The 23538-nt window shown below is 46.9% G+C and overlaps 1 protein-coding gene across 5 annotated transcripts in view; it reads right to left on the bottom strand.

Annotated features, from left to right (window-relative positions):
* The window catches only part of PLEKHA7 (pleckstrin homology domain containing A7), a 954991-nt gene that overhangs the window by 60127 nt on the left and 871326 nt on the right, over positions 1-23538 (bottom strand). For all 5 annotated transcript variants that reach the window (XM_085648087.1, XM_085648089.1, XM_085648088.1 and 2 more), the window contains one exon: positions 3759-3959. In XM_085648087.1, coding sequence (XP_085504213.1) covers positions 3759-3959 — 201 coding nt within the window. The remainder of the gene's footprint in view (positions 1-3758; positions 3960-23538) is intronic.

The raw sequence follows: 23538 nt of genomic DNA, 5'->3' as shown, positions 1-23538 counted from the left end.
ACTAGATTTAGGCTTATAGTGTTTCAGGGCACTCATAGAGAAACCCACTATCTGAAGAGAGTATTACTGACCAGATCACTCAAGAGGCTAGACATCATCAGGACAAACTATTATTTTAGGTTACAACTTTCATAAAAAAGTTTTCTGGTCTCACTGTAGAAAGTAGATCACTCTGCACTTGGCAGGGTACGAGGTGGGCCTTTGCTATGCACCTGCCAGTTGTATCTTTACCCTCACAATAGCATTGGATCTGACCCAAAAACGTACATTTGATGGTTGTGTCATATGACTTAACGGTAGTATCTTAGTGCCTTACTCTTCATTGTATTAACAAAATTGTAACAAATACACACATTATTTGTTGTTACCCATTTGGGATACATTAATGCCCCATAATAAGTATTTTCACATCAAGAGAGCTACTAAACATAATTCTCTTATTTAACTACAAAATATGGACATATACTACATTGGGTGATTGTTTTAGGCAAAAACCCTTTCTTTATGTAGCTTTTTTAACGTATGAATTATTCAACAAAACTACGAAAACTTATATTAAAAATAGGGTAGTAGGTTTCATACACAGCATATGTTTTCTGCCAACAGAACATTGCCTGACAGTGCCTAACAAAAATGAATGTGTCAGTCTGTAATGAAACTGGTGCTCATGTAAAGTGCTATGATACCTGATATCCTCAGGTCAAGTTCGTGCTATATAAAAAAGTAAAAAAAAAAATTACAGGACCTACAAACACGAAACTTAGGCAAAGTTGCCCATATTTTCTTAACTATTAGACATTGGCATTATTTTTCAAATTGACACTTAACCCCCTCCCACTCATTAAGGTGCCCTATGTAGCTTCAAGTGTCCTTCTTCAGAACCACAACCAATTCAGCAGTCTAATTCCTCAGGACAAATAGTGGTAATTCTGTGGTTGATCATCAATCACTATTTCGCTAGTATATACGCTGTACTTCTGTAAGGACAAAAGGCCCTTTCAGGTCCGTTTATCTCAGTTCACACACATGGCTGCAAGGGTATAATATTCTAGTTGGTTTCTTAATGCTAACTTTTTCCATATACATCACTAACTGCATTTACGGGGTCTGGCGTAAAACTCAACTGTGAAAATACTGCTTAGAAGGCTCCCTTCACTGTAGACCACAGGCCACTGTTATCATTCTTTTTAACATCCCCAAGGGTGAAAAGTTCGTAAACCTAATTTTTCAGTTGCTGAAAATGTCCCCTCAGTCCACAATATCAGTCACCATTGTCACATGGTGTAGAGTGTTCAATGTTGAGGTACTTGCCATCATTGAGGACTCTACATGATGCGAAAATGGTGTAGACACAATAAAGAAAGGAGTTTAATAAAAAAAAAATCTCCCTTTTAGTATATCTACATATGTTTGTAGTTAAACAAGAGAATTATGTTTAGTTGCTCTCCTGAGTTGAAAATATTTCTTTAGGACGTTGATTTGTCACAAATGGGTAACAAATGAGGTGTGCATTTGTTCTTCGACTATTAAGGCAAATAATATAAACTGTGGCTGATATAATTTCAACATTTAAGTGTCAATCATAATGAAGTTTATGATGCCACATTTAGATGCAGGTAGTTTTGAAGTCATGTCGCCACTTTGACAATTATGTAGTGATAATTGTCATAAAGAAAAGTATACCTTTTATTTTTCTTAGAGTACAAAGACACCCACTGTAGAGAGACAAATACGTTTTGGGTTAATGTCACTAGCCCCAAAACAGTTTAATAAATCAGAATCCATGACTCCGAATAGCAGAAATAGCTAGAAACAAATAGCCAAAGACAAACATTCTTGGGACCTCCTCTCACAATCACCTGAAATTACCCATAGTTGTTTTAATTGTATGGAAATAAAATGCCACCTATAGCAATGTGCATAGTGATTTCATAATGAAAGAGAATAGTGAAGCAATGTCAACAATAAGGTAACACTGGGCCCTCATGGCTTTAGAGAAATGCTTTAAAATGTAGTTACCTTCTAAATGCAAAGATCTTCCCAATACATCAAAGTGAAAGTAACACAGCATTTCCACTCCCTGAATTAAGTTGAAGCTTCTATGCAACTGTAGTAAATGCATGGATGACAATATATTCGTCCGTAATTATAACATTTCCAGACATTCTCAGTTTAAGCCAGGCTTTGTTGCTAATGAGATAAGAGGTTCTACTTAATGATACTTGTCAAAAAGAGAAACAGGAATATTTTATGCTCAACAATGTATTTATTGGTGTTGCTACTGAGACTTTCACAATAGAAAGCATTTCTCTACAGTAAGAACGTTCAAAAGTTTGAAGTACAAATTGAAAATCATATAATCTAGAAATATAAGAAAAATCCAATTTAATGCTGCAATGCGCCAGACATATGTTTAAATACAAATCTGTTTCTATTGCAGGTGCTGGTTACGATTTTTAACAAATTCATCCTAACTTCGTTTAATTCTATATTTGTTCTGACGACATTCAGGTAAATGCTGATACATATCCAGCATACAGAGCCAAGCAGTTAAAATTTGAGATCATGGTTTAACTAGTTTATCAGATGATATACATTCATCAAAAATATATTTATTAAAATCGTAAAATAGGAGAAATAATACGTTTTATACATGTATTACAATATTGTGACATAAAAACCCACATTTCATGATTTGAGGAACATGTGGCAAATAGATTACGTTTTAACCTCACCACATAGTAAGAGTGACCTTGATTATTTATTACTGAGGGACTGGTATGTTATCAAGTGGTAGTAAGTGATAGGCACTGATTTTATGGTAGAGCCATGGAAAAAGTGCTGCTACACGAGAGTTAAGGGATTCTTTACAAAGAGAATGAAGAAGCGTATGTTATTAGGAGGAAGTAATGCATGGCTACAGATGTGCAACTAAGCCTGGTAAAAACTCAGTAGTCTAGTTAGCAAGTACTTCAGATGATTAGAAGCTTCTGTGTACCATACAGGAAAGAGTTAGAGCAGACAAGTGGTAGGAATCTAGAAGCAAGAGTGCTTGTACTACGAAACGCCGGCGGCGCAGACAACCTAAGTCTAGTCCGTGGACTCTGCACCCAACATATTGGAATTATACCATGAGCGGCAGGTTAGTTACTTCATTAGAACACTAATAGTTAGTGCGATGGAAAGGTATACTAACACATTTATAAGTACCACCCCAAAAAGGTCACACCCTTGTTCAAGCAATTCTTCAATGAGAGAGTGAGCAATACCAGACATACCATTGATTCAGTGCTGCATGGCCTACTTAATACATCAATATCAAAATGCGCAGGAGATCCCAGTAACATACTTTTTCAATATTATAACAGAATGCTTGATGCACCTATACATACATGCCTAACGTTCTTCTGTGCCAGGAGTAGTCTATCGTTAAACACTAATCATTAACTTGTCAAACAGCCCCACTCCTACCTGCATATGTTCATGACATTCTTTACACCTTCTAAATAAGGTTCAATGCATCACATCTGTCTTTGTAAAACCAAAACACTAGCTTTCTTCGTCCATCATTCACCTTACATGCACAGCCTGTCCACTGAACGCCACAATTTACAGCCTGCACTGCAGATCTACCATACTCTGGGCTCATGAAACTGCGGCCACCATTGAGAACTGGGACCCACACTGAATGAAGACGCGACATGCCTCCTACTTAAGCCACTCATGTGAAAAATCATCTGAAAGAGTTTCTAACATACTGAGCCTACGTCTGTCGAAACGGGTCGGGCTACTGGTCGGACCGGGGCGGAGTGCCTCTCTCCTTGGCTCAGGGTCCTCTTCCGCTCGCGGACTAAGGCCTTCTGGTGCCGCTTCATCCTCTCGAGCTGCTCCTCGGCACTCATCTTCCCTCTCTGCTGGTCTCCAGAGTACAGGCGCTCCAGGGCGCTCTTCGGCCGGTCCTGCATACACAAAACACACAGCAGCTGCAATTGTTGTATAGATAAATAAAAAACTGCAGAAAGGAAAGCAAAGAAATGGAACATCTTGAGACTCCAATCAGAAGCCTCAAACTAATGACACACTGCAAATGGCACGGTCATGTCAGCAAGCACAGTTTCATGTTTTCTAAACTATAGTATACAGCTACTTTTAGTTGCACAAAAGTGTATGGGCCGACTATCGAGAGTGGTGCCTACTGTTATATTTATTAATATTACTGAGCAACATATTGATTTCAAATCCGGCAGTTATGAAAACGACTCTTCAGGGTTGTTTTACAATGTAATTTTTTGCAACATAGAAAAGTAGTTCTGTAGTAGGGGATCTCTGTGTATAGTCATAATCTATGAATAATCCCCGCCCATGTGCGGGGACCCCGGAGCAATCAAAAATATCTCTTAAGCTGTCCCGCATTTGCAAACCTGCAAAGACACTTAAGAGACAGACAAAATAATACAGCCTAATCACAACAAGGCTGCACTGGCCAGCACTTCCTCTGAAGTGAACACAAAAGCCAAAATAAAGTTTAAATGTCATTTTTATTCACATTTGACATGTTCCTTTATTATCTCACACTCCCTTCACCAAAATCCCTTTAAACAATAGAGAGGAAGGGGTGGACAGACAAGCCCTATAGGCTGTCATTATGTGTCTGCTAAAGGGATACCGTGCCTTTAAGAAACTCTCCAGAGACCCCCGGTATCCCAGGATGCACAGCCAACCCAAGTTACTTTCAGTTCTTTTTTCCGGCTCCTGCTGGCAGGACCCTGGAGCATTAGCTCTTCATTTTTTGAGCTTTTATTCATTTTGAGTGATTTTTTTTCTGGATTTGAAGTTTCATTCGACGTCTTTGGCCTTTCTCTACATTCTGCTGTGGTTTTTTGGCAGAATTTCTGCAGTTTGCTTGCCTCTATAGCATCGGATTTGAACACCTGTTCAGCAAGTGCTTTGACTGCGGTAGGTCATAAAGGCCAAAGCTGAAGCTCACAGAGTTTGTCTTCTGTGCTTGCCTGTGTCTTATGTTTGACACCTGTTTAGGCTTCTTCTTCAGCCCCTGGGTAAGGAGAGGGTAGGTCCTCTACCACGTCCCATGCTGTGGCCTCGGGGGCTTTCCCCAGCCGGTCAGCATCGAGGACGGCGACGTCGAGAGCAGGTGTGACGCCAATGCTCTCCGTCGACCCAAGAAAAGGCCCACGTCAAGGAGGCTGCTGAGCCATGACGTCGAGAGCCATGACGTCGAGAGCCATGACGTCGAGAGCCATGACGTCGAGAGCCATGACGTCGAGAGCCATGACGTCGAGAGCCATGACGTCGAGAGCCATGACGTCGAGAGTCATGACGTCGAGAGTCATGACGTCGAGAGCCATGACGTCGACGCTGATGCTTGACGTCGACGCTGATGCTTGACGTCGACGCTGATGCTTGACGTCGACGCTGATGCTTGACGTCGACGCTGAGGCTTGACGTCGACGCTGAGGCTTGACGTCGACGCTGATGCTTGACGTCGACGCTGAGGCTTGACGTCGACGCTGAGGCTTGACGTCGACGCTGAGGCTTGACGTCGGCGCTGATGCTTGACATCGATACTTGACTTCGACGCTGATGCTGGACTTCGACGCTGATGCTGGGCGTCGACGCTGCGGCTTGACGTCGACGCTGAGGCTTGACGTCGACGCTGAGGCTTGACGTCGACGCTGAGGCTTGACGTCGACGCTGAGGCTTGACGTCGACGCTGAGGCTTGACGTCGACGCTGGTGCTTGACGTCGACGCTGGTGCTTGACGTCGTCGCTGGTGCTTGACGTCGACGCTGGTGCTTGACATTGATGCTTGGCGTCGACGCTTGACGTTGTTGCTTGATGTCGATGAGATGCCTGCCGTCGGTGCGATGCTTGACGTTGGTCCGAGGCTTGACGTCGATGCATGGCTGGACGTCGATGCATGGCTGGACGTCGATGCATGGCTGGACGTCGATGCATGGCTGGACGTCGATGCATGGCTGGACGTCGATGCATTGCTTGACGTCGAGACGATGCTTGACGTCGAGACGCTTGGCGTCGCGGCGCAGTGATGCGTGACGTCGATCGCCGTCGAGGCGCGGTGATGCTCGACGTCAAGGTGCAGAAGGAGGTTCGACACCGCTGTGGTGGTGCCGTCGCAGTGCTGATGACGTCGCAGTAATGGTGAGGTCATGGGTGACGTCGAGGGGTCATTACTGGCGCTCGATGGCTAGGTCCGGTTCTGGACCTCGCTCTGTTGTGGGCCTACCATCATAGGCGGGGACTTCGTTTTCCCGGCAGCGTCGACTCTCGACGCTGAGCTGGCGCCGAGGGACCCTTTGGTGTCTGGGGCTACTTACACGTGGTCCGCTCGGAAGCGCGGGACTTTGGTCCCCTCGCTTAGCAGTGTCTGCGTACCGGCTCACCATCTTGGTCGCCTCCTGGTCCGCCCCCACGGATGATACCACGGGGATGCCGCAGAATTCTCTCTGGCTCATCTCCCACTCACCGGGGGGCCTGTGGCGCCTCGGCCGGCGACCCCCCCCCCTCCGTGGAATCTTGATGTCCCTAGCACGAGGTCTCGTGTGGGGGCGTCGGTCCCATGGAATCCGCTGTCTTCCATAAGGTCCCGTCGTCACCGTTATGGAAGTTCTCGGGTCAGGCATGCCAGGGGGGCCTCTTACGTGAATAGGGAGAGGTGCTCTCCTGTTCTTACGAACCTCTGGCTGGGCCGTTGTGGTGATCCCTGTGTGCGTTCCTTCACCGACGTGTGGATCTCCTGCCCAGAGACAGGGATAGTCTACAGGGCATGATGGTTGCGGATATATATATATATTCTTAGGCTCTGCAGCAGATGTTTCGCTTCAGGCGCATCCCGGGCTTTGCCGTGGGTTTGTTCTACGGCGACGTTCTTGTCTTCGACGGAATCTCTGCAGCCTGCGCAGCAGTGTGTTTCTACTCTCCTTCTCTGCCGCAACTCTTGTGCTCCCATGCGGATAGCGAGGCGCCATTGAGTCATTTTGGGGCTGACCGCCGTGCGACTCTTCCGGTTTCCCTCCAGCGCTCCCTCCACCTCGCTCGCGCTCTGTGCGCGAGTTGTAGAAGGAGGCCACCTCCATCTTCCAGTAAAGGAAGATAGACTCGGCTCCTCTGGGACGGACTGGACAGGGATGGTACTCACCGTTCCTTCTAGCGTGCAAGGGAGACATGACCGAGTTTGGACCCACGTTCGGCGGGCGACAAGCCGACTCGTGGGATCAAAGAGTAGTACATTCCGGTGGGGGTCTCTGCCTTAGGTTTCCCCTCAACCTCCTCAGGGTGACTGACTATGCAGCGGGGAAAATATCGCGAGTTCCTGTTTTTCACAGTGGGCAACGGCCATTATCATTGCTTTGTGCCTCCTTTCGGCCTGCAGCCTACACCTTGGAATGTTCCATACGCTAGGCCGTGGTGGCTGCGCATATGAGAGTCACAGTGGCTTTGTCTCTCTGTTTCTGAACGGCTGGTTGATCAAGGCAGCTACTTTCGGGTAGCGCGCCTGCATTTCACTTGGACTCTTTCTCTCTCTATCTCGCTCTCTCTCTCTCGCTCTCTCTCTCTTACTTCGTTTGGGCCTCCGCACCGACCTCACAAGGTCTGTCGTGACTCAACGGCTGTGTGCCCTTCGGAGGGGAGACGCTCTTCGATCCTTCGTAGGGCTCGAGTTCTTGTATTATTACCCTCCCCCCCCCCCCAACGGTGGGGCAGGTCTCGTCTCTGACGGTTGGTTGGTCAGGGCACACTCCTTTCAGAAGCGCAAGCGCACTCCCTCCAGACGTGCGTTCTCTTGAACAAGCTGGGGTGGCACGTCTCCATGTCCAAGTCGTTCCCGGCGCCGTTCCAGTGCATATAGTACGTGGCGGCCTCCATCTCTACGCTGTCAGTAAGCGTGTCTCCTTCGGCGGAAAGACGATGGTCACTCCTTCGGTAGGCTCAGGCCCTTGTGACCGCTCCATCGGAGGGGCTTGTGACGACGAGATTCGGCTGTCGCTGCATGCTCTTCAGTCGCTGCAGTGGTGGTGTTCGGGGGACAATCTCCTCAGTCGGGCCCTCTTCACAGGGGGTATGGTCGCAGACGGAGATGACTTACCACATCAACTTTTTGGGAAACTCAGAGCGGTACCCTTGGCCCTGCAGGCGTTCCATTCCTCCTTCAAGGCAGACTCCCTGCTCGTTCAGACGGACAATCCTACTTCCATGTATTGCATCTACAAGCAGGGGGGCTCCCGTTCACGCATGCTGTCTCGGGAGGCGCAGGCCATCTGGTATTTGCTAGTGACCAGGAACCTACCGATCACGGCTACCCATTTGCTGGGAGTGCAGAATGCCCAAGCCGTTGCGCTCAGCAGGCTCGTTCACGAGAATCACGAGAGGGTGCTAAACGGCGACGTGCTGATAGACGTCTTCGCAGAGTGGGGCTCCCCGGATGTCGATCTGTTCGCTCGGGCAGAAGACAGCAGAGGCTGCGACTTCGCGTCCAGGTACTTCCGACCAGGGACGCTGGGGAAAGCTCTCTGGATCAGCTGGTCTAACGGCTTCTCTACGCCTTTCCACCCTTTCCCCTGATATCGGCGGTGCTGATCGAGCTGTCGCGATCCAGAGCCAGGATGATCCTTTTGGCTCTGGAGGGGTCGAGGCACTGGTGGTTCACCGACCTTCTTCACCGGTCTGTTATTCCACGCAGGCGCCTGCCATGTCGGCCGGACCTTCTCACGAGGTTCGGATGACAGATGGTTCCCCCGATCTCTTGTCCTGGAGTTTGGCAGCCTGGCTCCTGAGTTAGAGCAATATGGACACTTGATTCTGCCTCGGGACTGTATGGATATACTGAAAGAGGCAAAGAGACCGTCTACGAGAAATTCTTCTGCCTATAAGTGGAAGAGATTTTGCTTATGGTGCAGGGCAAAGGACGTTGACCCTACATCCTGTAGAGAAGATGCTATTCTGCCTTATCTGCTGCAGTTGGCTCCCTCTGGGCTTAATTTTCAGTCTATCAGGGTTCGTCTCGCAGCTTTGACTGCGTAGAGAAAGGGCCCTTCCCAAACCTCATTTTTCCACATGCCTGTGGTTACGGATTTTTTGGAAGGTTCGCGTAAGGTGTTCCTCCCTGTTAGACGACCTTCTCCACCATGGGTGTTGACTGTGGTGTTGTCCAGATAATGAGGGAGCCTTTTTGAGCCTATTCATGAGGCCTCCTTGCAGTATTTGTCCTGGAAGGCTGTTTCTCCTGGTGGCGATTACATCAGCCAGGAGAGTAGGTGAGATTCAGGCTCTGTGTTTTTCAGAGCCGTATACTGTATTCCATGCTTCTAAAGTGGTAATGCGTACTCAGCCTAAGTTTTTACCTACAGTGATATCTGATTTCCATGTGAATCACATGATAACTTTGCCTACGTTTTTTCAGCATCCCTTCTCTCCGGCGGAGAGGTCTCTGCGTTCACTTGCTGTGCGTAGGGTGTTGACCTTCTATCTCGATAAGACAAAAGGAATCCGCAGGTCGGATCCACTGTTGGTGAATTATGGTTCGGTAAGAACTGGTCTAGCTACCTCAACACGGTCCCTCTCCGGATGGATGGTGTCCTGTATTCAGCTTTGTTATCAGAAAGCTAATAAGACGTTAGGGGGTAAGCCTACAGCACATTCGACTAGAGGCAAAGCAGCGACTGCAGCTTTGCTTCAGAATGTTCCAATTGCTGACATTTGTAAGGCTGCCGCCTGGAAGTCGGTCCATACGTTTTCAAAGCATTACTGCCTGGATTCTGATGCTAGGGCAGATGCGCAGGTTGGACGTGGCTTCGCTGAGGAATTTGTTTGCACAGTAATTTGTTGGTGTCTGGGTTTTTACTCCACCGCTGTTTGTTGGTTGGGATGGGCATGCCATTCTATTCATAGATTATGACTATACACATAGATCCCCTACTACAGAAGGAGTAGTTTCTTACCTGTAACTCCAGTTCTGTAGTAGGGGTATCTCTGTTATAGTCATAAGCGACCCTCCCTCCTCCCCGGTGGAGTAACCTGACGGTATCAGGCCTGTTGTTATACACCTTCAAAAAGAACTGAAAGTAACTTGGGTTGGCTGTGCATCCTGGGATACCGGGGGTCTCTGGAGAGTTTCTTAAAGGCACGGTATCCCTTTAGCAGACACATAATGACAGCCTATAGGGCTTGTCTGTCCACCCCTTCCTCTCTATTGTTTAAAGGGATTTTGGTGAAGGGAGTGTGAGATAATAAAGGAACATGTCAAATGTGAATAAAAATGACATTTAAACTTTATTTTGGCTTTTGTGTTCACTTCAGAGGAAGTGCTGGCCAGTGCAGCCTTGTTGTGATTAGGCTGTATTATTTTGTCTGTCTCTTAAGTGTCTTTGCAGGTTTGCAAATGCGGGACAGCTTAAGAGATATTTTTGATTGCTCCGGGGTCCCCGCACATGGGCGGGGATTATTCATAGATTATGACTATAACAGAGATACCCCTACTACAGAACTGGAGTTACAGGTAAGAAACTACTCATTATTTACTGATATTAAACAGTAGCTTTGTACAGTATAAAATGTTTGGTAGGTATTGTGAACGTTATATACATCCACTCTGTAGAGTATGAGCTGCAAGTGTTTCCTTCTTTTCCCTGCTCTGGTGGGAGCAGCTGCTGCATGCAATCACAGTGTAGGGCATTCTGGAGAGTGGCCAACGTCTTGGTGTATCAGTGACTGGACACCCACACTTTCCAAATAGAAGGTTCCAAGAGACAAAAGTATAAATAGATGAAGAGTCGAAAAGCAATGCATAAAGGAAAATGCCACTGTTGCATTAAAATCAATGGAAGACAAAAATAGTGACATATTAACTAAGAGCTCTCTAGAGAGTTGACATGGATCCAGTCACTTCACATGGCTGACCCATGACTGCACGTAGTTTGATATAAGCTGGAGAATGTCCATATGAAAGATTTAATCTTTGCACATAGAAAAACTGTGTAGGGCTAAAAATATTCAATGGGACTAATTGGGAGGCTCTAGGGTGTATGAAAAGTTAATTGCCTTCAAGCTGTGTGTGAATCATGTTTTCTTTCCTTTTCCTAACCTCCTTTGATTCCTTCTCTCCCACTTCCCCTTCCTTCTCTCTCACCCCCCTCCCAGGACTCTCACATCCAGTTCAGCAACTGAGTAGGTGACTAAGGTAAGGGGACAGCGTGCAAATCTGTGTTCTTAGGCCGGCCACAGCTCTGAAGTATTCAGCCAGGACATGACCTGTGAACACAAACGGATCCTCCACTAGGATCACTAACAGGGGGGGGCAGATGGGGAAGGAGTCAAGGAGGACGATGAGGACAGGCACCAGATGTAGTATCACCCAGGACGCTGTCTGAGGAAAGGCCGGCCAGGGCCGGATTGGCCGTAGCGGGCACCAGGCAATCCCCCGGTGCACTGCACGGGTGGGGGCCGGTGTTGTGCCCCTGGGGGCCGGTTTTGTTACAGGGCCGTTTTTGCAGCATAGCTGCAAAAACGGACCTGTTACAAAATCGGCCGAAAACCGGCCCTGGCAAAGAGCTCGGGGCACCCCCGCCGGGGGGTGGGGGCCGGCAGAGCACTTTGCCAGGGCCGGTCGTGGTTCCCAGTCCGGCCCTGGTCAACAATGTATTATGACCTCTGTATTCCTGCATGCAAACCATTAAACATACTTTCCAAGTTCTGGACCAATACCTTGGTGCAGGAACTAAAGAAAGAGGCAGACATTGCTCTTCAAATAATTCTCTGCAGTTCATTAGAGATTCTGGAAAACCACAGAAGCAGCAGTAATAGTCATTTAAATGTATCTCTGTAGGTCATTAACCCCTTGCATGCTTCGGACGGCCGGGGTCCGTCCGACGTCATGGTGGGTGTGTGCGGAGGACGGCCAGGGGCCGTCCGAATCCTGCCCACTAATTAAATCGCCTGCACAGCGCGAAAATGTGCGCAGCATGCAAGGGGTTAAAGGTTCTGCAAAGCCATGGACATTGATGGAAATCAATTTTAAAATCAAATCATAATTGTATTAGAATTTCACTTTAGAATGCAGTTAAACTCTGCTATGAACTGCATAAATAAAACACACAGAGATAATGTGCTTGCTTAAAACATGTGGGGAAACTAATATTAAGTGCAAAATGCAGTAGGCTGTAATTCTAAATGTGCTTCTGTAACGAGGCCCAAACCATATTGTGACTCTTGCTTACATCTAAATAGACGATTCTTTAGAATATTTTGCCTAGCACCAGCATCCTACCGAAGAATGTGCTGACTATATATTCTTTTGCATCACACCACATTAGCTCACCGTGCTTTGACAATGAATTTGCTACTGATTTGTAATGAATACATTGTTAGAATAAACAACAATTTGGATATATCATGCGTATGCTTAACCAGGACGTTGTCAAAAGAATTATTGCATTACAATTGACTAGTCCTTTGTCTTCACAAAGGGACCTTAGAAGCAGCTAACAACTGGAATATGAAAGTTCTCATGAGAGCTTTCTTCCACGTATCTAAAACTGGAACATTTGTTAAACTATGCACTGGCGTGAATGTTTACCGTAGGAATCTGGAGAGGGAGCAATGGATGACGACAACACCATCTGATGAGTGGTTTCCATTGGCTGAAGATCACCTTATCCTCCCAAATTTTGATACATGGTTTATGAATTTATATTATAATCGAGTGTTCCTAGCTAGAGAGGAGAGAAGACCCTTTACCTTGCATGATGCTTAAGGCGTTCTGTTATTATTACTGAAAGCTACTTCTGACAGTGACTTACCCTCATTTTATTCTGACTCTTTGTGTAGGATGAATTTCTTCTTGCATTTGATCAATACTACAGCAGCAATCATTATCTCTACCACTAACTTTATTTTATTTGCTTCTACTGCAGCTGTGGGGAACTCGGCTGAGTTTTTCCAGGACAACACTTTATGGGAAGTTCAAGACTTTATCCATGCTCCAAAAATCTTGTTATTTTCCAGAAGAGACTCTTCATGGGTTTCTATAGCGTAGGTTAGGCTCTTTAGATAGATACGGACTGATTCCTTTATGGAAAACACTGTTTGATTTATGCTGTATCTAATCAACCCTTTGTCAATAATTCTGCAATTGGACTAATACGAGTAAAGACAACAAAAGCTATACTAACCACTTAATGATAAAGGTTTTAGAAGCGTCTTCAATCTCTCATCATTGACTAATAATTAAGAACCTGACAGTGAATATAAATGACTTGTACTTTTATTTTAGCTCCATTCCAACATGGTGGCAAAGGTCTGTCAACCTAGCGCAAAGCACCACAGGAATTTGAGGATCCCAGTTGTAAGTTTGGGGTGATTGATTAAAAACCCGATTTGACCAATCCTTTGGGCGCTTAGAAAATCAACCTTTTTCTTTGTCCATTTCTGAATCTCGACCTGAGGAACAGTGGCTATGCAGAACTATTTACAAAGCCTATGCAAGTTTCCCCATTTATTTCTCCAATTATTACAATAGTATGATGCAGTTCCTGTCCTAGTACACTGTCTTATGGCAACTCCAATGCAAAATGAAGGCAAATATTCAACATGGTGGTATTTCTAAAAAATAAGGCAATACTCTCTAAAGCTCTTCTCATAAAAAACAGGCTGACCTTCCAAGAGATAAAATAATTCTCTTCTCCATCTGAATCCAATAGAGAGGCACTCCCATAGAGCATTGGATACTGTATTGCCTCGTTTGGTGCCCTTCTAAAAGAAAATGCACAAATGACTAATACACAACTACCTGGAAGAGGTAGCATAATGTTTGGCAACTATCATTCTCATCCCGCATTTTGTCCAAAGCGTACATTTGCCAGTGGGAGTTACATCTATGTAAGAAAACTATGAAACATCAAACCCCTAAGTCAAACAAGTATTCAAAATCAGTCTTTTGCTTTGTGTTTTTTATGTTAAAATGACCTACACCCTGTCACTTTTATATTAGCCTGTAGTGTTACATTGTAGGTAACAGAGAGACATTTATAGACCGTGGATATTTAATTCATGGTTCACAGTCCCATAACTAGACGCATATGAACAGTTGGGTCTTCTCTATGTAAACATAATTATAAATTTTACACTTCCCCTAAGAGTCTTGTGATATCATTCCTAGACTAGCAAAGGCTGAAATGGGAGTAAAAGAAAATGTCAATTTACACATCAAATAGTGACAGAGACATGAGTTGCAGATTAGTGAACCAGGCAAACAGCAGAGTATCTAGACCACACACATGTACGGCTAAAGAAGCAATACAATTATCTCAGTGACGCAGAAAAATGGCTACTGGATAAGGGTAGTGTCAAGGATAACTCTTTCCTTTTTTTACTGACTAACATCCCTGGGCACAGTCTCATCCCTGCCTCTGATTACACTGTCTGACTAAGATTTCCTATGCTTGAGCACAGGTGATCATACTTGTTGATTACTGCAGTGTGAAGTACACCAGGCTCTAAAAAAGAAGTCAAACAGGCTTTAATATGTTCAAAAGAATGCAGTCAAGTCAAGTCAAGTCAAGTCAGAGAATTTATAAAGCGCACTACATACCCAGAGGGTCTCAAGGCGCTAAGGAGGGGGGGGGGGAGGATTACTTGTCAAAAATCCACGTTTTAAGTTGCTTTCTGAAAGCTAGGTGGTTCTGGGTAAGGCGAAGGTGAGTGGGGAGTGAGTTCCATGTTTTAGCAGCCAGGTAAGAGAAGGATCTGCCTCCCATGGTGGTCTTGTTGATGCGAGGTACGGTGGCGAGGGCTTGGCTGGAGGAACGTAATTGGCGGGAGGGGGTGTAGAAGGACAGTCTTGAGTTGAGGCATTCTGGTCCGATGTCGTAGAGTGATTTGTGTGCGTGGGTTAGCAGTCGGAAAGTGATTCTCTTATTGACGGGTAGCCAGTGGAGGTCTTTCAGGTGACCAGAGATGTGTTCGTTGCGTGGGATGTCTAATATGATTCTGGCTGAGGCGTTTTGGATTCGTTGGAGTTTCTTTTGGAGTTTAGCGGTAGTGCCTGCGTAGAGGGTGTTTCCGTAGTCCAGTCGGCTCGTGACTAGAGCATGGGTGACTGTTTTCCTGGTTTCGGTGGGGATCCATCTAAATGTTTTTTTGAGCATGCGAAGAATGTTGAAGCAAGATGAAGATACGGCGCTGACTTGTCTGTTCATTGAGAGTGAAGAATCCAGGATAACGCCTAGGTTCCGTGCGTGGTCTGTCGGGATGGGTGCTTTTCCAAGGGCTACCGGCCACCATGAGTCGTCCCATGCAGAGGGGGATGTACCTAGGATGAGGACTTCTGTTTTATCTGAGTTCAGTTTCAGACGGCTATGTTTCATCCATTCAGCAACTTCTTTCATTCCTTCGTGTAGGTTAGTTTTGGCGGTGCTGGGGTCCTTGGTGAGAGAAAGGATCAGTTGAGTGTCATCCGCGTAAGAGAGGATGTTGAGGTTGTGTTGGCGGGCGATGGTCGCGAGGGGGCTCATGTATACGTTGAAGAGGGTGGGGCTGAGAGAGGATCCTTGTGGTACGCCACAGATGACTTCGGTGGCCTCGGACTTGAATGGTGGAAGACGGACTCTCTGGGTTCTTCCGGTGAGGAAAGAGGTGATCCATTCAAGTGCTTTTCCTTTTATTCCGATGTTATTGAGGCGTTGTAACAGGGTGCTGTGGCAGACTGTGTCGAAAGCAGCAGAGAGGTCGAGGAGGATGAGGGCGACTGTGTCTCCATTGTCCAGTAGGGTTCGAATGTCGTCTGTTGCTGCGATAAGGGCGGTCTCAGTGCTGTGTTTTGCTCGGAAGCCAGATTGTGAGGAGTCGAGGGATTTGTTGGCTTCGAGGAAAGCGGTGAGCTGGTTGTTGACAGCTTTCTCGATTACTTTGGCCGGGAATGGAAGGAGCGAGATGGGGCGGTAATTTTTGAGTTCGGTGGGGTCCGCTGTGGGTTTTTTCAGAAGGGCGGTGAGTTCAGCGTGTTTCCAGGTTTCCGGAAAGGTGGCGGAGTTGAAGGAGCAGTTGATGACGTCTCGGAGGTGCGGTGCTATGACGGAGTCTGCTTTGTTGAAGATGTGGTGAGGGCATGGGTCTGTGGGGGATCCTGAGTGGATGGAGTTCATTAGGCGGATGGTGTCCTCAGTGGAGATTGGGTTCCAGTCGTTAAGGGTGTTCGCGGGGGGAGAGTGTTCAGCATGTGGTTGGGTGGGTTGGGCCCCGGGTTGGTTGTCGAAGCTGTTGTGGATGTCTGCAATCTTGTTGTGGAAGAATGAGGCTAGGGAGTCGCAGAGGGCTTGAGAGGCGGTGATGTCGTTGGAGTTGGCCGAGGGATTGGAAAACTCCTTGACGATGTTGAAAAGTTCCTTGCTGTTGTGGGCGTTGTTGTCGAGTCGGTCCTTGAATGCTGTTTTCTTGGCCTTTCGGATTAGTTGGTGGTGAGTGCGGGTGGCGTTTTTGAAGGCGTCCTTGGTGCTGGTGGTTGGGTCTTTTTTCCACGCTTTTTCAAGGGTGCGGCAGAGTTTCTTGGACTTCTTAAGATCATCGTTGAACCATGAGGCCTTCTTGTTGCCAGGTTTGCTTTGACGTTTTTTCAGTGGTGCTAAGGTGTCTGCGGTGTTGGATAGCCATCGGGTGAAGTTGGCGGCGGCTAGGTTTGGGTCCGAGGAGTGGGCTGGGGTGTTTAGAAGGAGCGATGAGGAGATCTGGTCGGAGGTGATTTTGTTCCAGTTTCTTTGCAGAGTCGGTTGGAGGTGGTTGGTGGGTTTGGGCTTGTTGTAGGTGAAGTGAACGCAGCTGTGGTCAGTCCAGAGGAGATCCGTAGTGTGGCTGAAGGAGACATGATTGCTGGAGGAGAAGATGGGGTCGAGTGTGTGACCTGCGATGTGGGTGGGGGAAGTGACCAGTTGTTTAAGTCCGAGGTTGGCGAGGTTGTCCAGGAGGGTGGTGGTGTTGTGGTCGTTGATCTTTTCGAGGTGAAAGTTGAGGTCTCCCAGAAGGATGTATTCTTTGGAGGGGAGCGCGAGTGGAGTGATGAAGTCCGTGATGTCTTCACTGAATTTTGCGCGGGGTCCTGGTGGTCTGTAGAGGAGGGTGCCTCTGAGTGTGGTCTTGGGGTCGATGTGGATCTGGAAGTGAAGGTGTTCGGAGTTGGCGAGGTTGGCGTCATAGCTGGTTGAGATGCGGATTGATTTCTTATGGACGATAGCGATTCCTCCTCCTGTGTGGCTGGTACGGTCTTTGCGAGTGATCTTATAGTCTTCAGGGATGGCAATGGTGATGTCTGGGGCGGAGGAAGCGTTCATCCATGTTTCCGTTAGGAAGGCGATGTCCGGGGAGGTGGTGTCTAGTAGATTCCATAGGTCAATGGCGTGTCTGTGGACAGATCGGGTGTTGAGAAGGATGCATTGTAGGTGGTTGGGGTCGGGAATCTGTGGTGTGGTAGTAGCGGAGATGTTGTCGGTGCCGATGAATTTGCAGGAGTAGCAAGAGAAAGGTCCATGGGTGTGTCCAGGAGCGGCTTGGACGCAGTTGGGGGCGCGACCGGGGTCGAGGGCTAGGAGGGAGGCGGCATCGTAGGTAATGCGGGAGGGCTGGGCAGCGCGAGGGGCAGGGGGACTGGCGCTGGGCGCGGTCCAGGCGCGGACGGGCGTAGACGGGCTTACCTTTGGCGCACCTTCGGCGCGGGTTGTGCGCGGACGCTGCGCGTGGACGCTGCGCGCGGGAACTACTGTCATATATGGATAGCGGAGGGGGAGGGGCGAGGGCGTCTCAGCTGGGAGGCGGGGCGGGCTAGAGATGAGCACAACAACAACAACAACACAGGCAAAATGGAGGCGGAGGGGGGAGCCCAGCGGAAATGCGCAAATGCTGAAAAAGCGGCGCTTTAGCGGTACAGAAATGCAAATTGTTCAGCGCGGCAACCAGGCACACAGCAGGCAGCAATAATGATTTAAATGAGCAGATAGGCAGCCAAGCAACGATACCGACTGAAGCAGGGAGGCACTGGGGAGCGACCACTCAGCCCGAGGGACAGGAGCGAGTCACGGCGCTTTCAGGTATTGGAGCGCTGTTCTGGTCAGTGGGAGGGCGTCTCAGCTGGGAGGCGGGGCGGGCTAGAGATGAGCACAACAACAACAACAACACAGGCAAAATGGAGGCGGAGGGGGGAGCCCAGCGGAAATGCGCAAATGCTGAAAAAGCGGCGCTTTAGCAGTACAGAAATGCAAATTGTTCAGCGCGGCAACCAGGCACATAGCAGGCAGCAATAATGATTTAAATGAGCAGATAGGCAGCCAAGCAACGATACCGACTGAAGCAGGGAGGCACTGGGGAGCGACCACTCAGCCCGAGGGACAGGAGCGAGTCACGGCGCTTTCAGGTATTGGAGCGCTGTTCTGGTCAGTGGGAGGGCGTCTCAGCTGGGAGGCGGGGCGGGCTAGAGATGAGCACAACAACAACAACAACACAGGCAAAATGGAGGCGGAGGGGGGAGCCCAGCGGAAATGCGCAAATGCTGAAAAAGCGGCGCTTTAGCAGTACAGAAATGCAAATTGTTCAGCGCGGCAACCAGGCACACAGCAGGCAGCAATAATGATTTAAATGAGCAGATAGGCAGCCAAGCAACGATACCGACTGAAGCAGGGAGGCACTGGGGAGCGACCACTCAGCCCGAGGGACAGGAGCGAGTCACGGCGCTTTCAGGTATTGGAGCGCTGTTCTGGTCAGTGGGAGGGCGTCTCAGCTGGGAGGCGGGGCGGGCTAGAGATGAGCACAACAACAACAACAACACAGGCAAAATGGAGGTGGAGGGGGGAGCCCAGCGGAAATGCGCAAATGCTGAAAAAGCGGCGCTTTAGCAGTACAGAAATGCAAATTGTTCAGCGCGGCAACCAGGCACACAGCAGGCAGCAATAATGATTTAAATGAGCAGATAGGCAGCCAAGCAACGATACCGACTGAAGCAGGGAGGCACTGGGGAGCGACCACTCAGCCCGAGGGACAGGAGCGAGTCAGAGTAACCCTTAAACTGGACCCTACAAACCTACCCTAAAGTTCATCCAATGTCTCATAGTGGTAGTTAGGATTACATTTGAATCCTTTTGTATCACATATAAGACCTACTGGAGAAAAGGTCCATGATAAACTCAGATGCAGACTCACTGCTGCATACCACCCGTGAACTCAGGTCATCCAAAACTTCTTGATCAGTCATCATACAACCAGGCAGCCATCTTGCAAGGATAAAACATTTTTTTCAGAATTTCAAGATGCATCCCCGGTTGCATCGTCCTGTTTTATAACGCGGTATGCTGCCATCCTCAAGCTACAGAAAACAATGTTTTCTATACTTCTAAGATAGCTGATCGCCACTCTTGACTATGCCAATGTCAGACAATTTTAAAAGCATCCAGAACTAGTAATGCCAAAAGCCAACCGAAGACACTGGCAAAGAGAGACTGATAGGACCTGTAGTCTGTTGAAGGTCCTGAGTTTGAACACAGTGGGGGTCCAGGGCAAGTCAGGGGATCCTGATTTAATAAGTTATCTCAAAACCCACAACATCATTAATCTACAGGAAACATGGAATTATAAAGGGGGAACTTTCTCTAGAGAGATATGCATCCTTTAGTATAAAGGGTATTCCATCTTCAAGAAGTCAAGCTAGATGGGGCCTTGTTACACTTGTGAAATTAGGTCTGGTTTGTAACCGCAAGATGATTCCCACCAATTTCCCCCACTTGTTAGCTGTCTTACTGATCTTTGACCATCATCTAACCATCCTCTGCTTTAACATCTATAATCCTATTCAAAGAGAACTCATAGACTTTGGAGGAAGTGGGCAGATCTCTAGAAGTTTTATTTCTTTCTCCACCTTCCTAACAGATTAAGCGGATTGTGTCCGGGGGCTTCAATTTACACCAGTGAAGAGACTGCTTTCTATATGACCCCAAGGCCTCAGATGTTTTTCCTGTTGATCAGGTTCTAGTTAAGCACTCCACCCAAGGGAATTCCCCCAAATTACCTGGCTGCTAATTTTAATCCATTTAACCTATTCTCTATGCGAGCACTTAAGCAGCTGGTGGGTGTCCCCACTTTTAAGGGCCCTGGAGCGGAGACAGTTATTGACTCTATTTTCTTATTTGGGGGCTTATTTCTTCTTGTCAAGTTTTTCCACAGAATGGAACCTGAACAGTGATCATAATCCCCTGATGACTACCTTTGTATGGAAGAATAAGACCTGGTGCATAAGGGGCTCTATAAAACTTTAGTCACGACTAAAGATTGAGGACATATGATTAAATGGGGAGATATTATTCCTGGGGAATGTTATGCTCATGTGTTGTTGTCATGTCAGGAGGAGTTCAGAATCTTTCTTGATGATGAGGTCTCAGATGTTCACACTCTCAAAGCTCTTGGCTCCATTTGCAAGTGTATTAACCAGACACTCACTAACCCCGGACCAGCAGATCCACCAAAACCTTGTAGGTGGTTTGACAAAAATTGGAGCTTTTGATAGCTCTCAAAAGTACCTCACAAGATAGGGTTGAGGTTAAAAGGTGTAGATCCGCTTAAAAAGCAGCTGTTGCTTGTAGGAAGCTGCAGCTCCAGAACAATTTATGGAGTGAGCTTGTAGCACCAGGCACATCAAAGGATAGTACCAAGTTTTGGGGGGGTCCTGAATCACCCCTTTCTTAAGGAAGAACAGTTGCCAGATCAGGTGGTCTCTGTCACGGCTCAGGCCTAGGTAAATCATTTCTCAACCCTATGCGACTGTGATGTATCTGAGCCTTTGCACTACTCCATCACTAATACTGATGTACTCACTATATAATGGGCAGCAGTTAAAGAGGCAATTCTATCTTTACTCCAGGCTAAGGCCCCAGTTGCTAACAGGGCACCAGGAAACTTGTTAAAATCCCTAGTGGATCTCTTGGCTCCTGGTTAGCTCTCCATATATATGCGGTCATCAGAGGTCCGTATCCAGAGGCCTGGAACAGGTCATGAATAGTCCCTATATTTAAAAAAGGAGAGAGAGAGCAGATCCCGCATGCTATAGGCCAGTTTCCCTAGTCGACGTTGAAGTGAAGATCACAGGAAAAGTGGTTCTGGAGAGACTCACTTACTGAGCTCATGATAAGGTAATCCTCTCTGACCTGCAAAATGGGTTTAGACCCGGGAGAGGTACAGTTGAGCAGAACTTAAATCTACATCTCCTGACATCTAAATGCACCAGGGTAAGAGAGGGTTCTGTCCACTTGCCCTTCATGGACCTCAGCTCAGCTTTCGACTGTGTCAATAGAGATAAACTGTAGACTGAGATGGGGTGCTTAGGGGTTGACCGGGCACTTGTTTTGTTCATGAGAGATCTACATAGCGGCCTCACAGTGGTGGTTAGGTACAGACCTGACTGTGAATGCACTCAGCCCTTGAACTTAAAAACATTGTTCGCCAGGGTTGCTTTCGTGCCCCGTTTTTATTTATCATGGCTCATACTTGGAAGAGGGGTGGCGCAGCGGCCAAGGCGGCTGACTCTGGAACATGGGGGCTCACGGTTCGATCCCCGGCTCCAGTGGCAGATTAGCCCAGCATCATGTGACTCTGGGCAATAGCTTGCTTAATCTTCCCGACGGCCCCCAGCGCCTTGACACCTTTGGGTAATTGTTCGCGCTTTACAAATACATGGCATTTACATTTACTTCAGGACTATTTGCTCTTAGATAATACAGCCTAAATCCCACACCTACAATACGTTAAGAAATCTTTTTATGAACTAGTGCGACCAGGTTTATTTACCAACCCTAGGGGCGTTTTAAAAAGTGATCCAGTGTGGGTCAAACAGGCTTTCTCCCAGGGGGAGGCAGCCGAATGGGAGAATTCTGTTTGATTAAAGCAGACCATGCACAAGTATGACCTGACATTCTTGAGGCTGGACATTATTCAGCAGCTCCTGTTCACAGGGGGTTTGATATAAACCATCCAACTTGACAGCTTGCAATTGTGACAACACCTCAATTTGCGATATGATGCATGTATTGCTTGTTTGTCCGATGTTTTACATTCTCTGTCACAAATATATCAGGCCTCTTCTGGTTTCTGAACATTTCAGACAGATAAGACCTGCATATCTTTACTTGATGCTGCTAGTGACGCCTAAAATGTGTTTCTTTGTTTCTTGCTTCCTTTCTGGTGTCCTATCGGCAAGTTAATAAGTATTGGGATTTTATGATCTAGCATTTCTAGGAGAATTATGGCAATCTTAATTTCCATTTTATCATTACGTATCTGTTTTTATGCATTATTGTAAGCTTTTCTCAAATTTTAATTCGATATAATTTTAAACCAATGAAAGTTTATTGTGATACATTGCTGCTGCTTAATGAGATCCACACTTTTATGATTTTATTAAAAATCGAATAAAGTTTAATGATCTGACCTGACAGGCTTTGGGATTGCTTGTTTCCTTTAAGGCAAAGAAAATATATTTTTAGGTCTGAGTAGAGTGAGCTTAAGACTTTGCAAGAAATCTGAAATCTATGTGTGAAGGTTAGATATTGCACCATTAAGACATGTCACCGCATTTCATTGATGCACTGTGTAATGGAGCTGAAAGTAGTCTTGGCAGTCTTAGCTGGTGGAATACTACAGTACTAGGTTAAAAGCTGCATGCACTGTGCTTCCCGTGCATAGTCCTCAATATGCAGTTTTGCTGTTGATACGGAGTATGGAACTGCTAGTTGATGACATGACATGCACCGCCTGCTCTGCCATGGCTCCCCAGAGTTAACTGTTCTTGAGCTGTTCACATCAGAGTTCACTCCTTGCCACAGCCCAGACTTTTCTGTTGCGAATAAGAGTTAGCCACATGACTTTTACTAGCAGCCAGGAAGTCAGCATAGCTCTGCTAATAGGAGGCATCCCCATGCATGTTGTTGCTTAGCAGTTGCAGCTAACTCTTGAGTTGGAATAGTCGGTTGCTCTATACCGATTCTATACTCTACCTCTATTCTGCCTTTTCCACTGAAACTATGCACTCAATGTAGGTCTGCCTGCTGGGTCAAATTGCTAATTTGCATAGTCTCCCTCAATACCTGATGCTAATAAAACTTCATTGTGACCCACTTTTGAGTGAACACCAGTACAGAGCTGCAGAGTGAAACTTTAATGTCTGGTACACAAGGGCATATATATATTGCATGAGGTGTCAGGTAAATTTAATTAAATACCTTTGTGATTCTGAAACAGTTTGAAAATATTCAGGCGCAACTGGAGAATCAATCCTAACCAATGTAACATTTCCCTGCCAGCTTTAAGAAAAAAAACCACACAGTGGTTCATTTGTAAAAAAAAAAGTGCTGGAGCTCTCGTCTGGAGGAATCGTCCACCAGCCCATTTCTCTTGCTAGCACCACCTAAAACAGAACCATAAACCTACAAGTGGAAAGAGGATGTGGCGTAATGGCCAGAGCTGCAGACTTCAGGGCTGGGG

The sequence above is a fragment of the Triturus cristatus genome, chromosome 3_2 (assembly GCF_964204655.1).
Source record: "Triturus cristatus chromosome 3_2, aTriCri1.1, whole genome shotgun sequence".
NCBI lineage: Eukaryota > Metazoa > Chordata > Amphibia > Caudata > Salamandridae > Triturus > Triturus cristatus.
This window is presented reverse-complemented; position numbering and strand designations above follow the sequence as displayed.